The sequence below is a fragment of the Aulonocara sp. 'chitande type north' Nkhata Bay genome, linkage group LG23 (genome assembly GCF_057382095.1).
Source record: "Aulonocara sp. 'chitande type north' Nkhata Bay isolate Kocher_YH1m ecotype deep benthic linkage group LG23, A_spYH_male_GT1.1, whole genome shotgun sequence".
Taxonomy (NCBI): Eukaryota; Metazoa; Chordata; class Actinopteri; order Cichliformes; family Cichlidae; genus Aulonocara; species Aulonocara sp. 'chitande type north' Nkhata Bay.
The window spans coordinates 4590491-4605797 of NC_141365.1; the positions used below are offsets into that span (position 1 = coordinate 4590491).

A 15307-nucleotide genomic window follows, 5' to 3' on the forward strand; every position below is an offset into this window, starting at 1 on the left:
CACACAGGCAGATTGGTAAACACTGTCTCCAGGTGGAAAATCAGAGGAGTGTTACACCTCCTGCTGTCAGGCCTGCAGGTTTATGCCTGTGGTGTTCGTGGCAGACAAGTAATTTTCTTTTTTACTTGTGGGGCATCTTATTGTGACACTTGATTCTTCTCTCATTTTAGTTATAGTAGTATTTTTAAATGGTTGTACAAATAAATAAAACAATTTGAAGGTGAGATACAAATGTAAAATCAAAAGTAGTCAAAAATGGCCCAATAAATCATGAAAAATTAGGTTTCAATGTTTGTTCATGACAGTGCAGATCTCTGACATTTTGTGTAAATTTAAGCACGTAACAATTTGATTTTTTTCTAACAAAAAACTTTGTTAAAGTTAAGTTAGACTTTTGTTGTGTTTGTAAATGAATGGTTATTAACATTCCAGAGAAAATGGCATTTTATTAAAAATATTTAACAATAATACTCATTAACTCAGATTATTTTTGATACACCCTAGTGATTTCTTAAGGGAAAATCAAATACAAGCAGTTGAACGTGACAGGGAATGTGGGGGATGACATGAAGTAAACATGCAGCTGGCTGAGAAAGAAAACTTCTCTGACACCATTGGTGGGTCACCGGCTATTGGACATTCTTTAAAAATTTTTATATTATTGAAACTGAAATGCAGCAGACGAACAGCTATACTGTAGGTTCCCTGGTATCACATGACTATCACATTTCTTAAGAAAATTCAGAAATGACTCCACTTTTTAAGGAAACATAAGAAGGCTGACTTCAACAATATGCACAGAGTAATAGGAAACATCCAACCATGAGATCTACAAAGCCTAGGACAGATGTGCTACTGCAGTGGCTGAAACCACATTAAAGTACACGGATACTTTAATTCTGAAGTAGAATCACCGTGGTGATCACTTACAACAAAGATAGCATGTGCCTTGCCTTGGTCTGCGCCTGCTGGTGTAGTCTTTTGGGTTCCTGCCCTTTAGCCTTCACACCTAATTCTCATCATACCATCAAAGACAGGTTTTTATGGTCCATGTTCTTTGGAAAGGAATTACTAAATATTTACCAGTCATAATCACCTGCCTGTCAAGCCCCCGCTGTCTCTGCCTACTTAAGGAACTCTAAAAAGTCACACCCGTTGCTGCCTTCCTTCTGGAAAAAATCAAGTAAGAATCTAATCCAATCAGCACATTAAGGCTTCCTCTCTTCAAACCAATCAAATTATTCAAAATATACTTTTGGGTTCAGGTCTTACATTAGTCTTCCACCATAACTGCCTTGGTGGATATGACATTGCTATGGTGTGAGTGGATCAAAGTGACATAAATTTTGTCATCAGCTGGTGAGCATGGGGGTTCATGCAGATGTCCACATGAGTACATGTTTCTTATCTGCTGGATACCAAAAGTTGCTCGGCATCTGCTGGCCCAAGATATGTTTTGCTGCCATTTCAAGCAGCAATGTGCATCTACATTTTTATAAGGTAATATAGAAGCTGAAGACACGAGTGTACAATCATTATTCAATTCAATTTTATTTATATAGCAAGCACTTGGCGACAGTGGGAAAGAAAAACTCCCTTTTAACAGGAAGAAACCTCCGGCAGAACCAGGCTCAGGGAGGGGCGGGGCCAACTGCTGCAACCGGTTGGGGAGAGAGAAGGAAGACAGGATAAAGACATGCTGTGGAAGAGAGACAGAGGTTAATAACAGATATGATTCAATGCAGAAAGGTCTGTTAACACATAGTGACTGAGAAAGGTGACTGGAAAGGAAAAACTCAATGCATCATGGGAATCCCCGGCAGCCTACGTCTATTGCAGCATAACTAAGGGAGGATTCAGGGTCACCTGGTCCAGCCCTAACTATATGCTTTAGCAAAAAGGAAAGTTTGAAGCCTAATCTTGAAAGTAGAGATAGTGTCTGTCTCCTGAATCCAAACTGGAAGCTGGTTCCACAGAAGAGGGGCCTGAAAACTGAAGGCTCTGCCTCCCATTCTACTTTTAAATACTCTAGGAACAACAAGTAGGCCTGCAGAGTGAGAGCAAAGTGCTCTAATAGGGTGATATGGTACTACAAGGTCATTAAGATAAGATGGGGCCTGATTATTTAAGACCTTGTATGTGAGGAGCAGGATTTTGAATTCTGGATTTAACAGGAAGCCAAAACAGGAGAAATCTGCTCTCTCTTTCTAGTCCCTGTCAGGACTCTTGCTGCAGCATTTTGGATCAGCTGAAGGCTTTTCAGGGAGTTTTTTGGACATCCTGATAATAATGAATTACAGTCGTCCAGCCTGGAAGTAATAAATGCATGAACTAGTTTTTCAGCGTCACTCTGAGACAGGATATTTCTAACTTTAGAGATGTTGCGCAAATGGAAGAACGCAGTCTTACATATTTGTTTAATATGTGCGTTGAAGGACATATCCTGGTCAAAAATGACTCCAAGGTTCCTCACAGTGTTACTGGAGGCCAAGGTAATGCCATCCAGAGTAAGAATCTGCTTAGATACCATATTTCTAAGATTTTCATGGCCGAGTACAATAACCTCAGTTTGATCTGAATTAAGAAGCAGAAAGTTAGCGGCCATCCAGGTCTTTATGTCTTTAAGACATTCCTGCAGTTTAACTAATTGGTGTGTGTTATCTGGCTTCATGGACAGATAGAGCTGGGTGTCATCTGCATAGCAGTGTAAATGTATGCTATGTCTTCTAATGATGCTGCCTAAGGGAAGCATGTATAATGTAAACAGAATTGGTCCTAGCACTGAACCCTGTGGAACTCCATAATTAACCTCAGTGTGTGAAGAGGACTCTCCATTTACATGCACAAACTGGAGTCTATTAGATAGATATGATACAAACCACTGCAGTGCAGTACCTGTAATACCTACAGCATGTTCTAATCGCTCTAATCGATTATAGTCAACAGTATCAAACGCTGCACTGAGGTCTAGCAGGACAAGCACAGAGATGAGTCCACTGTCAGAGGCCATAAGAAGATCATTTGTAACCTTCACTAAAGCTGTTTCTGTGCTGTGATGAGCTCTGAAACCTGACTGAAACTCTTCCAATAAACCATTCCTCTGCAGATGATCTGTTAGCTGTTTGACAACTACTCTTTCAAGGATTTTTGATATGAAAGGAAGGTTGGAGATTGGCCTATAATTAGCTAAGACTGCTGGGTCTAGAGATGCTTTTTAAGTGAAGGTTTAATCATTAACCTTTACTGTACTGTAGATTCATTACATTTTTTACCAGGATTTTGATGATATAACAATACAGAAGCTCAGACATTCAAAGGCAATGCAGATAAAGTTACTGCAATAGTTTGAAAAAAAAAGAAAAAAAAAAGAGACCTGGAGAAAAAAAAAAAAAAAAAAAAAAAGTGATTTCTTTGCTTCTGGGGTTGACTTCTCCTTGATTTTGTCTAACTGGTGGAGAATACAGCAGCAAGTACTTGTGCTCTCAAAAGTGGTATGAATGGCATGGAGCTGCGGCGGTGTTCTGGGAATCCATCCTACCTGACAAACAATCCTACCCGTTGTTTCTACGCATGCGCACAACACGAAATTCAGTGGCGAACCGTCATACCTATGCAAATATAAGCTACTAACGTAAAATTAAGTGCCAAACTGTCCTACCTTTTCAAATGTGACGTACAAGCATACTTTAACAGCTAAAATTAAGTGGCAAACCATCCTACCTTTGTGAATGTGACCTACAAGCATACTTTAACGGCTAAAATTTAGTGGCAACCCGTCCTGGCTTTATAATTATAAGCTACAAGCATACTCTGATGGGCAAAGTTCAGTGGCAAACCGTCATACCTACTGACAGCAGAAATGTGCATAAACTACTTACAGCAGGACGTTTTGCCAAAGTAGGACGTTTTGTCAGAACAGCGGCACCACTGTTTGTGTAAAACAGAACTGATGTGGCCATCATAGTTGGGATATCAGTAGTTGACTTGTTGGCGGAGCTGGCTTGCTGAAAGAACATTTCAGCAAGTATTTACCAGTGACTGTAGAAAAGCAGAGATTTTATCATATTGTAAAAAAATATATATTTAAAAAAAAAAAAAATCACCATGGGGCAGATGGTAAGATGTTTAAGTCATCATCTTTAATGAAATGTTGACTCAGACATGTTAAATACTTTTTTACATGAGCAGATAATGTATACACTTCAAGTTACAACATACAGTAGATCCACAAATGGATGTATTTTACTCCAAGTTCTTCTTACGATACAATATGTGAAGAAAGCCATTAGCCAGTGGTCAGTTACTGAGAGCTTCATTTGACAGAATGGAACAATTTATGTGCCACCTGTAGAGAAGACATACAACAAATAATTCATCAGTGCAAACAAACAACACAGACATTTCATATCACTTAAGTTACTGCTCTTACATGTAGGCCATACAAATGGATAGTTTCTTGTATATGTTGCTCTTATGTTGGCAACTGCCAGATAAAGGTGTGTCATATTGCCATGGTAAGCTAAAGTTAACTTCATGTATGAGGGACTGCAGCTTTGCTTGCAAATGTTGAGTAAAAATGTAATGATGATTAGCTCTATGATTTCTGATAAAAATCTCCCTTCAGTCACATTTATCTAAGCCTTCAGGAGATCAAAAATGTCTTCAAGAGTAAAAGCAGTCCTACTTTACACATCATAATACCACTCACTTTCAGGTTTGCACTCATACAGAGCAAAACATGGAGCTCAGTCATAAAACCAAAGGCCAGGTCTATTTATTAGTTTAGTTTATTATCACAATCCAGATTGCTCAATCAACTACAATTGGTTATAGATCAACTTGAAACTGGAGAACAGCAGTTCTTGAGACAGACAGTGGAGGTGGAAACACTGTCTAAAGATTTAAAAATTCCTCCAAGAGCATTCTTAAAGTAACAACAACTTTGGGGGTTGTTATTTATTTTCTATTAAATAATAAGACAGCCTAAGCAGCTATTAGCATTTATTATGATAAAAGAACAGTTTTTACAATTCTAACAAACTTCAAAGTCAAACTTAGGTATGCCCACCTTTATTATTCAACACAGCCTGAACTCTGTTAGGCAAGGTTTTCTATAATTTCTTTAAGTAACTTTTAATAACTCCCAATACTTACTGAAAGGGCTTTGAGAACTACTGCTCAAAATCACTTGAAAGATTCTGACACCCTCACTTTGATTTTTCAGACTCCTGAACACTCAGTGACTGGACTGACACACACACACACACACACACACACACACACACACACACACACACACACACAAAAGACTTAAAAACAGTTTTTACCAAGCCATACGACACATCAACCACAACACTTAAACACACAACACAGCACTCAGAAGCTACCCTGCAGCTTCACAAGTACTCTGTTTAAACTGCACTGGTCACTTCACTTTATTGTTATCGATATTTATATTTAAAAGTGCAATACTGTAATTTTCTGCTGCTCATTCCTGTGCAATATCCCATCTGCCCTCCCGTCATATTTCTTTTCAAGATTTTCTTATTTAATCACTAGTGTACATATATTTATAGATACATATATATTTAGTCATCTTTTCTCTTTTACCATGTCTCTCTAATATTTTGCTCCTTACTATTTTTTTTATTATTTTATTTTATTATATTTTCTCCTACTGTATCATGCTACTGAGTGACTGCTGCTCATCAAACACATTTCATTGCAATGTTGACCCTGTGCTAACTTGCATATGACAAATAAAACCGAAAACAGAACACACACACACACACACACACACACACACACACACACACACACACACACACTCTATATCAAGCACTTATCTGCAAAATCTCATACACACATGCCTTTTTTAAGTTACTGTTTGTAAAATGCTCAGTCTTTTAGCACAACCCACTGTCATTGTTGCACTTTTCTATTGCACCGTTTTTGTTTTGTTTTCTTTATTTTGCAATTTTTGTACACTTGCACTTTATGTAGTCCTCTGTTGATTGTCTGTTATATGTTATACATAGCACCATGGTCTTGGAGGAATGCTGTCTCACTTCACTGTGTACTGTACCACAGCACATGGTTGACGTGACAATAAAGCCACTTGACATCGACTCTTTGAAAACAAAACATAAAGAAACGAGGGACTGAGAACACCTGCTCTTTTGTCAGTGTTTTTTTTTTAGTCTTTCTGTCTGGTACAGCTGCCTAACGGCACACTTACACAGTGGTCTCGAGCATGTAGGAAGTCAAACAGCTCCTCGGTACAGTCCTCCTCCGTTGAAGACCGGGAGCCAACTCTGGTCTCACATTGCTCCAGACGTTCCCAGTTGTGAATGCAGTGTTCTGTCTCCGCACACTTCTGCCGCAGTGATTCAATAGGATCCTGAAGGAGAAAGTTTAACACTCAAAGCAACTGGCTTTCAATAAGAGACACATATGCCAGTGTCAGTGTCCAAATGAGTGCAATGCCATATAGCTGAGGAAAAAAGGAAAGTCCATTTGGAAAGAAAAAAAAAATCCATGAAGTGGGTGGTTTGTTTTTGTTTTCTTTTTATATACGGGAAAACTGCCACACATTTTTTTCAAATATCAAATGACAAAGTAAATTATCACTTTTTGTTTTTTTAAATTGGTTTTGTTCAGTAAAGACCAAAATAAAACCATCAGTCATAATGGGATATATACTTTGATTCTGTTAAGGTTATTTAATTAACATACCACCATCTCTTCCTCTTCTTCCTCCTCCTGAAATACACAAGACCAAATTAATAACACCAATAAACCACCACCCTCGAGAAATTGTTATCAATTGCTTTTGTATCGATTCATCTTCACCAGTTAGTCCGTCATTATTATCACTGACTGCGATTTGATTCTACTGCGTTAATTAACCTTTAATCTTATTCTGAACAGAGATGTATAGAGAGGTTGGCTAATGCTAATGTCAACTAAGGATGCATCGTAGTTAGCCTCGGTGTATTAGCCTATAAGCTGAACGTCAAACGTCACTAGCTTACGAATTCGTATCTGTAACAAATACTAAGAACCTCTGGTTCTCCGTTCGTGATCCTTTTCTCCTCGAAAACCATGATCTGGTCTTATCCTTGAATCAGCTAGCTGTCAAATCTCAGATATTGGAGGACACACCAGGTCATACGAGCTAATAAGCTAACGAAGGCAAACACTTCCGGTTGCTTAACTTTCAAAATCAAACTGCTCTTCGATCATTGCCTGAACTTGGAACAGAACTTGGAATCCTTTTTTTTGCTCGATACGCAAACATGCCAAAGTTTCGCCTCGACTCACAGACGTTTTACATTGAAAGTTCCAAGTATTTATTTAAATGACATATGTTTTATTTTGAAGTTAATCATCTACTTCCCCCGAGGGTAGGATATCCGAGTTTTATCAGTTTTAAGATGTGAACGCAAGGTGCACATTACAAAGCCACTTATTTGTTTTTAAACCCATATAACAGATAATGCAATTCATTTATTTGAAACATGAGCCAAATTTTTAATGCACGACGACTTAAAAATTGTTACACTCTATACTACCATCGTGTGTTAGGAAGTGGTACTACATTATGAATTTGGCCACGTTCTTAAAGCCCTTTTTTGAGTACTTTGTTCTTCCTTTGTTCCCTTTAGAGTTTTTTGCTTCAAATGGGTCATCTGAGTTGCTTTCCTGTTTCAACAATATGAAATAGAGTTAGTTTGTTAAATAAGGTGAGAAGAACACCACTGGCTTTCCCAGAACTCTTCTGAAATGAAAGCTTAATGGCAAATACAAACCAAGCAAAGTTCTCATGGAATGGAAACAGGATTTTAGTTTTGGTACATTTAAAAGTCAGCCTTGAAGAAACGCAGATTTGACCATGGTTGGTTGTGAAAACATGTCGTTTTATGATCATGCAAGGCTTTAAAAATCTCACATCTTCCACTCTGTCAAATGGCAAAACTACAAACTCATTTTCAAGATTCCAATAAGCATTTTTTTTTCTGTGTATGTTAGTGTTGCCCCAAAGATAGCAGTTTTAAAGTGGTAAAAATAAGAACTGAAGTATTAAAGTTTGGCTATTTCTTAAATCTAATCAAGCCACCCTCAAGCCAAAAAGATTCTCTACTGTTGAGCAACAATACTTGATTTTAGCAACCTAGATTAAAAATGTTTTTCACATCCTTTTTTCTCCATGAAATAAGGCCAGAGTTCAGAGTAAACTTTATTTGCTTTACCAAGTGATAGTAATACTGAGCTTCGCCCTCACTGCAGTGATAGCACTTGTTGCCTACTCTCAGACTGAGTCATCTGTCTTACAGGAGAAATCGTACCCACGTACAGTGACTGTATTTACAGAATGGATTCAATCATTTCTGTAATTGGAACCTATGTTTCCTGGGATCTCAAGAGTCTGCTGCTCTTCGCTGCAGTTTTCATCATCACTGCAGACTATATTAAGAATCGTCGGCCAGCAGGCTATCCTCCAGGACCCCGGGGTCTTCCAATTATGGGCAACCTATTCACTATAGATCAGAACAGGGCCCATGAGAGTATGACACAGGTACCTGTGAATCTTAAAATTTTACTTATTAACTCATATTTTCATCTCAAGCCTTGTGTGTATCTTCTTTGATAAATCCTTTGCCAGTTAGCAGAGAGATATGGAAATGTGTACAGTCTACGGATGGGGCAGGAACGGATGGTGGTTTTAAACGGGTTTGATATTCTGAAAGAAGCTCTAGTGACGCAGGGAGACAGCCTGGCGGACCGCCCGGACCTTCCTTTACAGATTGATAGAGCACACAGACTAGGTAAGGGTACTAAAGATCAACACAGATACAAAGTTTGATAGTTTAAACTTTTAAGGTTTTTGGCCTTACCCAGAACCAGTTGTATTATTCTGGTTTGCCCAAAGACTCTCGGTTTGGTTGCTTCAAATTTAACTTTAAGAAAGGAGTTAGGGATAAGAATAGAGAAGTGGTTATATAGTCCTAAAACACAACCTTCTTTTTTATAGTTGAGAAGTTTGCTGTCCCTGCTCTTTTTCTGATCAGGTGTCATTGCCAGTAGTGGAAACCTCTGGAAGCAGCAGAGACGCTTTGCACTTTCGACCCTTAGACAGTTTGGATTTGGCAAGAAGTCACTTGAATCTGTGGTCCTGGATGAATTTACATATTGTGCAAAAAACATCAGAAGCTATAAAGGTACGTGCTTATTTCACGGTAAGACTTTTAGAATGAACAGATTCACATAAATTTACATAAAAGTTTCTCTTCTATTCTGGAGGTAAGCCATTCGATCCACACCTCATCCTTAACAATGCTGTCTCCAACATCATCTGCTCCCTGGTGTTTGGCCATCGCTTTGAGTACAGTGAAGAGAAGTTCATTAAAATGATGCAACTGTTTGATAAAGGATTCCAGATTGAAGGCTCCATTTGGGGACAGGTACAGCATTTAAATATACTGATCACATCCTAAATTCACGGGCCACAGCTCTGCCATTTATTCCTTACAGGAATGTTTTTTTTAAATGTCAGTGAATGATCTTTTTCAACACAGGTATGTAAAGTTTATTAATATTAAGTCTCCTCACTACTAGAAGCATACGTACTGAAGTGTCTGACGCAGTAAAAGAAAAATAGTCACCTTTTAGGCGAGAAAAGAGGTGATAACAAACAGGAAATTAACACTGAGCAGTGACATGCAGAGTAGGAGAGAATATCCAAACTGTATAGATGAAGCTATAGAGGTTTTATATTGATGGACACATTTTTACACTAGCAATAAAGAAAAACACTTTAAAAAAACACACACACACACAAAGACAAACGATTCCCCCAATCAGAACTTTATCTTTTAGGTTTTGTACTCAGCAAAATCACTGACAGCAATGCTCAAATCCAAAGTCATGATGCTATATTCATCCTGGAGTCTTGTCTCTTCCTCTTTCTTTTGACCACCACTGTTTTATTTTGCTTGGTAAGCATGATTAGAAATCCCGCAACACTGTTGCCAAAAACCAAATTGTTGCTTGGTTAACAGCTTAGCACACATTTTCAACAAAAGGTTAGAAAGAACAAGTAATCTTTTTCCCAGCATGTCTCTCCACCATCAGAACTTTAAGAAAAAACATGTATTTTATTCAGAAACCTATAAAATGATTGAGTTTGAGTTTGCAGTTAATATTCAATTCATAAGAAAAATGTATAGCATACAAAATTTTGGGACCTTTGGATCACAAAGTGGAAATATGACTTAATAAAACTCTTATAATATGTCCACTTTTTTGGCTGCCCCTCCCTGAGTCTGGTTCTGTATTATTAACCAAACTTTTGACTGGTGCTGTACTTTCCAGTAGTTTATTTAGACTGAGGCATGGCATTTGCACTAACGTGAATGTATTGTTCCAATCTGTTTCCGTTTGTAGATCTACAATGCATTTCCTGTACTGATGAGACGTTTACCAGGTCCACATCAGAGTGTCGGGCAGATGTGGAATGAAGTGAAGGATTTCATACGAGTAGAGCTAAATGAGCACAAGAAGACCTGGGATCCCTCAGAAACACGTGACTACATTGATTGTTACCTCAGTGAGATTCAAATGGTAGGAGATTAGGCTTAATTTGCCATTATAAATTGCCATGTAATTCAGGTAACACTGCCAATAAAGGCACTTTTTTAAATCATTTCCAATGTTTTAAAATGTGTGTTTGCATGTATTTTCAGAATAAGGGGCAGGACGACAACACTTTTGATGAGGAAAATCTGGTTATTTGTGTTTTGGATCTTTTTGTGGCTGGATCTGAAACCACATCCACCACCCTGCGCTGGGCTTTCCTCTACATGGCAAAATATCCTGAGATTCAGGGTAAGAGTATTGACCAGGCCTGGAAAGCTCTCTGTTTTTATTAAATAATCTGGACATGTGTGGCACTAAAGGAACATTCTGGTCATAATTTCTTAAGTGTAAACTTTACTATTTCCAGGTTATACTCAGCTTTTTAGATGTATAATGTATTGTGCAATGGTGCACAAATCTCTTTAATAATCAGCGCTGTTGCACTACGCTGTAAATTTCATTGCTGAAATACTGTTTTCTTTTGTCTTTTGCACAGAAAAGGTACAGGCTGAGATAGACAGAGAGATTGGAGAGTCCAGACAGCCTTCAATGGAGGACCGTGCAAACCTGCCTTACACTGATGCTGTTATCCATGAGATCCAGAGGATTGGAAACATAGCTCCTCTTGGCGTGCCGCATGTCACCAACAGAGATGTCGAGCTGGGGGGCTACACAGTCCCAAAGGTCATTGCTCAAACCAATTTTCAGTAAAAGACAAACATGGTTTATGTCATATTTCATTTTGTGTGTTTTATTTACCATTATTCCAATTGCCAGGGAGTTATAGTAATTCCCAATTTGACATCTGTGCTGTTTGACAAGAAAGAGTGGGAGACGCCTCACACCTTCAATCCAAATCACTTTCTGAATGAGGAGTGCAAGTTTGTGAAACGAGCAGCTTTTCTGCCTTTCTCTCTTGGTAAGGAACGACTCTGTAGATATTTTATTAATGTCTGTGCAAGATTTTTCAGCAGCCTCTTTAAGTATACACTGTGCTGTTGAAGAGATGATTAGTGAAGGACAAAAAGGGATCGTAGGTCCTTCTATAAAATCGGCAACTAATCTGTGCACAGTCATCCAAAGGAAATCTAGGACTAATGTCAGTGTCTTGTCTCAGGTAAGCGGGTGTGTCTTGGAGAGAACCTGGCCAAGATGGAGCTTTTCCTCTTCTTCACCTCCTTCATGCAGCACTTCACATTCTCCATGCCTGCCGGGGTGAAGCCTGATATGGACTACCGCTTTGGGCTCACTCTGACACCGAAGAATTATGAAATCTGCGTAACCCCACGTCATTAGAAACTGCCAGCACTTGTGATCTTATTACCAGTTCAAGGTTTAAGGAAAAAAATGACAAGATTAATAGTATCACAGGCTGGGTCTCCGACCCAGCGCTCTGAGTTCTTTTTGTATTTTTCTCATTTTTGATATGTGATTAGGTTTTGTGTTATTTCCTATTTGCCTTTAGTTTGGGCAGTTATTGGTTATTGTTCCTGGGTTTTCTATGTTTTGGGGTTTTGTATTATTCATCACGTATTAGGTCTGTTTGTGTTGTCATGTTTAGTTTTAGTTTTTCCTGTTTTATTCTGACAGTGTCATGTGTTCTTTGTTCATTGTATTTAGCTTTCCTCTCCTGGTCCTGTCATTAGGTTTATGTCAGTCAGCTGTTCCCCCGTGTGTCTCCACTTCCCCTGATCACCTCTTGTATGTATTTAAGCCCTTTGTTTTCTGCATGCCATTGTCGGGTCGTCTGTTTATCTCACCAGAGTTACAGTTATAGCCTTAGCCTTAGCCTGTTAGTTTCCACCACAGTTATAGTTATAGTTTTTGGTCTTAGTACCTCTTAGTGTTTTGTTTCTTAGTGTTTTGACAGTTTGCTTTGGTTTCCTGGTTTTTCCTTGCCGTTATCATTAAAGGATCACTTTTCCGTTAAAACCTTACTACTCCTCGTCGTCATCTGCTTTTGGGTCCTGTTTCCACACACATCGGCGCACCCCGCCGTGACAAATAGTTGATCACATGTTTTGATTTGAATTTCACTACACACCAGTGAAATTTCTCTTGCCTCTTTAACAATAAGTGCATTATTACCTTTAGTTATTACTGTTAGTTACATCTGAAGGACAAATCTATCAATCAAATTAACCACTCGAACAGTCAGAGACAGTAAAATTCCTATTGCAAAATAAACACCTAGACTTCAGCTCAAACACTATTTTAAGTGGGACATGAATGGAGAGTTTTTGTCTTTCATGAATGGTCTAAGGAGCTTGGAAAGAAAAGCGTCTGGACTTCGTTAAGTTGCTTGAAGATGTTTCACCTCTCATCTGAGAAGCTTCTTCAACTCTAGGATCAAATGGTGGAGAGTCCCAGATTTAACCCCTGTAGGAGTGGCCCCCCAGGCAGGACTGGACTGGGACAAAAAAATCAGCCTGGGCATTTTGACGATAGACCAGCCCACCAGGTATTATAGGAAAAGCCATAAAGCCTATGAAAACAAATGCTGGTGTGACAGTGTTGTACACTATCTTGTTGGTGTATATGTATCTAAAAAACTTAAACCTACACCATCCTCCCAATTCTGGTATTTTAAACAGTACCTACCGGAAATATCAAACAACCTGATCAATAATTACATATACCTAACTAGCAGGGTTGCCAACTCCCAGCAAAAAAATAGGGAACCACCCCCAATCCTCCGCCTCATGATGCTTAATCGACGTAATCAACTTTCATCTTTTGCCAGGGTAAAACAAATGCACAGAAACCAATTATTTTTCTACAGTAATTAAATAGATTCAACATCTTTCTTCAACAGAATTGCAGACTGCACACATGGTACCTCCTCAAAGGAAAAAGTACTATAGCTTACTAGGGTATATTAGACTTACTGTCACGGCGACGGATGGCCGGTACTGAATAGGACCCAGGTGCAGGAACCCAGAGCGGAGACGGTAGATGATTTAATAGTTTATTACGGTTAAGTGCAAGGGGAACAAAACAAAGGGAAACGTGGCAAAGACAGAAAATGACGAGACGTGGAGCCTTGGTGTGGCGTGCCCAGGGGAACGTGGCTAGGGCGAGGGAACGAGGCCTGAGAAGTGGAACGGAGCTGAGTGGGGAACAGTCACACTGAGGGGAGAGGATATAGAAGTTAGGCAGGTAGTGGAGGCAGCTCAGAAGTGGCCAGTATAAGAGCAGCAATTCTTACTTTGCAGTTAGGGACCTGGAGTGTTTGAGAGGGGGATGATGAAGATCCAGGGGAGGCTGAGTGGCGTGGAAAGGCTGACCTGAGATCCGGGGCTCCAGATGGAGTGTGATGGCAGGAGGGCAGGCAGGTGAGGCACAGAGGGATTTCCAAAATGATCACTAGATATTCCGAGTCCGGAGGTGGAGTGAGCCAGGGTGGGTACAGCGACTGTAGCACAAAAGAGTCTTAGTTAGTAAGATGAATCACAGCGAGAACTTGAGACACAAGACCTGTTACCAACATGGGTTGATGACGAACTGGCAGTGAGTGAACATCGATGTGTGGTTTAAATCCCTCTGGCTTGATAGCCTGCAATAGGCTCCAGGTGTGCAGGAGCTGGAGTTGGCCCTGCCCAGGGGCGGATCCCAGGTCAGTTCAGGAGCCTAATGGAAACTCCAGCCACCCACCGTAGACCATGACACTTAATGTTGACTAAATACAATAATGGATTTCTATACATTTTACATCAGATGATCACTTTGGTTGTAAGATTCAGATAATTATTTAATAAAAGCGAGAGATTTTAAATAATAATAAGAAAGAAAAGTATTTCCTTGTGCCCCCCTCTCCCTGTTAATGCCCTACCTGCACCCCTGGCAAAACTTTGCTAGACCCGCCCCTGTACAGTTACCAGCTGTCAGCTACGTAGAAAAGGATCCTGGTGTTATTTGTCTCTCAGAAACAGTTCATAACTTCCCTTCAACTCATTCATGTCACCTAAAAGGTAAACCTGTTTCTCCATCACCTATTCAGCTCTGATGATTCAGTAAGGACATCTCCTGGTTTCATCTTCATGTTTCCCTCTCACCAAACCGATATCATGACCAGCCCCTTTACGGCTGTGGATCCAGCAAACATCAGCTGATACTAGAAAGTAATGTTAAATAAATTCTAACAACAGCTGATCAAGCTTAAACGTGCTGCTGTTGTTTAGCGCGACGTCCGCTGGTTTCTTCTTTCTGGTGCAAAGTGGGCGATAAACAAACAAGAGAGACGGGACTTACTACAGAAAAGCCAATCAGCTGATCATTGATCAGTTTCATGATTGAAGTAGCAACAGGAGAGGGAGGGGGAGAAAATGAGAGAAGAACAGGCAGCAGTGCAGTGTAAAGACGCAGAATAACTCCAGCTTTGTGTCTTTTTTTTCATTCTAGCTGAAGTTTGGGGCAAATTGCGTTCCTTTACACCTAAATACGGAACTTTAAAGTTCAACATTATCGGCTGTAATTGTTCCAGCCCAGAGTCAATCATGACCAATTGACCAATCCACCTTTCATTGTTTATAACGTTACAAAAAAACAAACAAAAAAACGTCGGCCCATAAAAACGAAAAATCACCATCAGGCATACCGGGCAAATGCCCGGTATGCCTGATGGCCAGTCCAGCTATGCCCCCAGGGATCTCAAAACTGGATTATAGAT

At 39.5% G+C, this 15307-nt stretch overlaps 2 protein-coding genes across 2 annotated transcripts; one reads left to right on the forward strand and one right to left on the reverse strand.

The window, feature by feature from the left end:
* Positions 1–4117: 4117 nt before the first annotated feature.
* uqcrh (ubiquinol-cytochrome c reductase hinge protein) lies at positions 4118–7223 on the reverse strand. The gene is made up of 4 exons (XM_086283819.1): positions 7065–7223; positions 6736–6762; positions 6239–6400; positions 4118–4345 (listed from the first exon to the last, which is right to left on the reverse strand). Exons 1-4 carry the CDS (start codon positions 7104–7106, stop codon positions 4313–4315), a joined length of 264 nt encoding a protein of 87 aa, XP_086139945.1. The 5' UTR covers positions 7107–7223; the 3' UTR covers positions 4118–4312.
* A 1047-nt stretch (positions 7224–8270) lies between these two features.
* LOC147300974 (cytochrome P450 2J6-like) lies at positions 8271–12575 on the forward strand. The gene is made up of 9 exons (XM_086283818.1): positions 8271–8578; positions 8666–8828; positions 9072–9221; positions 9304–9464; positions 10447–10623; positions 10746–10887; positions 11135–11322; positions 11416–11557; positions 11756–12575. Exons 1-9 carry the CDS (start codon positions 8375–8377, stop codon positions 11932–11934), a joined length of 1506 nt encoding a protein of 501 aa, XP_086139944.1. The 5' UTR covers positions 8271–8374; the 3' UTR covers positions 11935–12575.
* The last annotated feature ends 2732 nt before the right edge of the window (positions 12576–15307 follow it).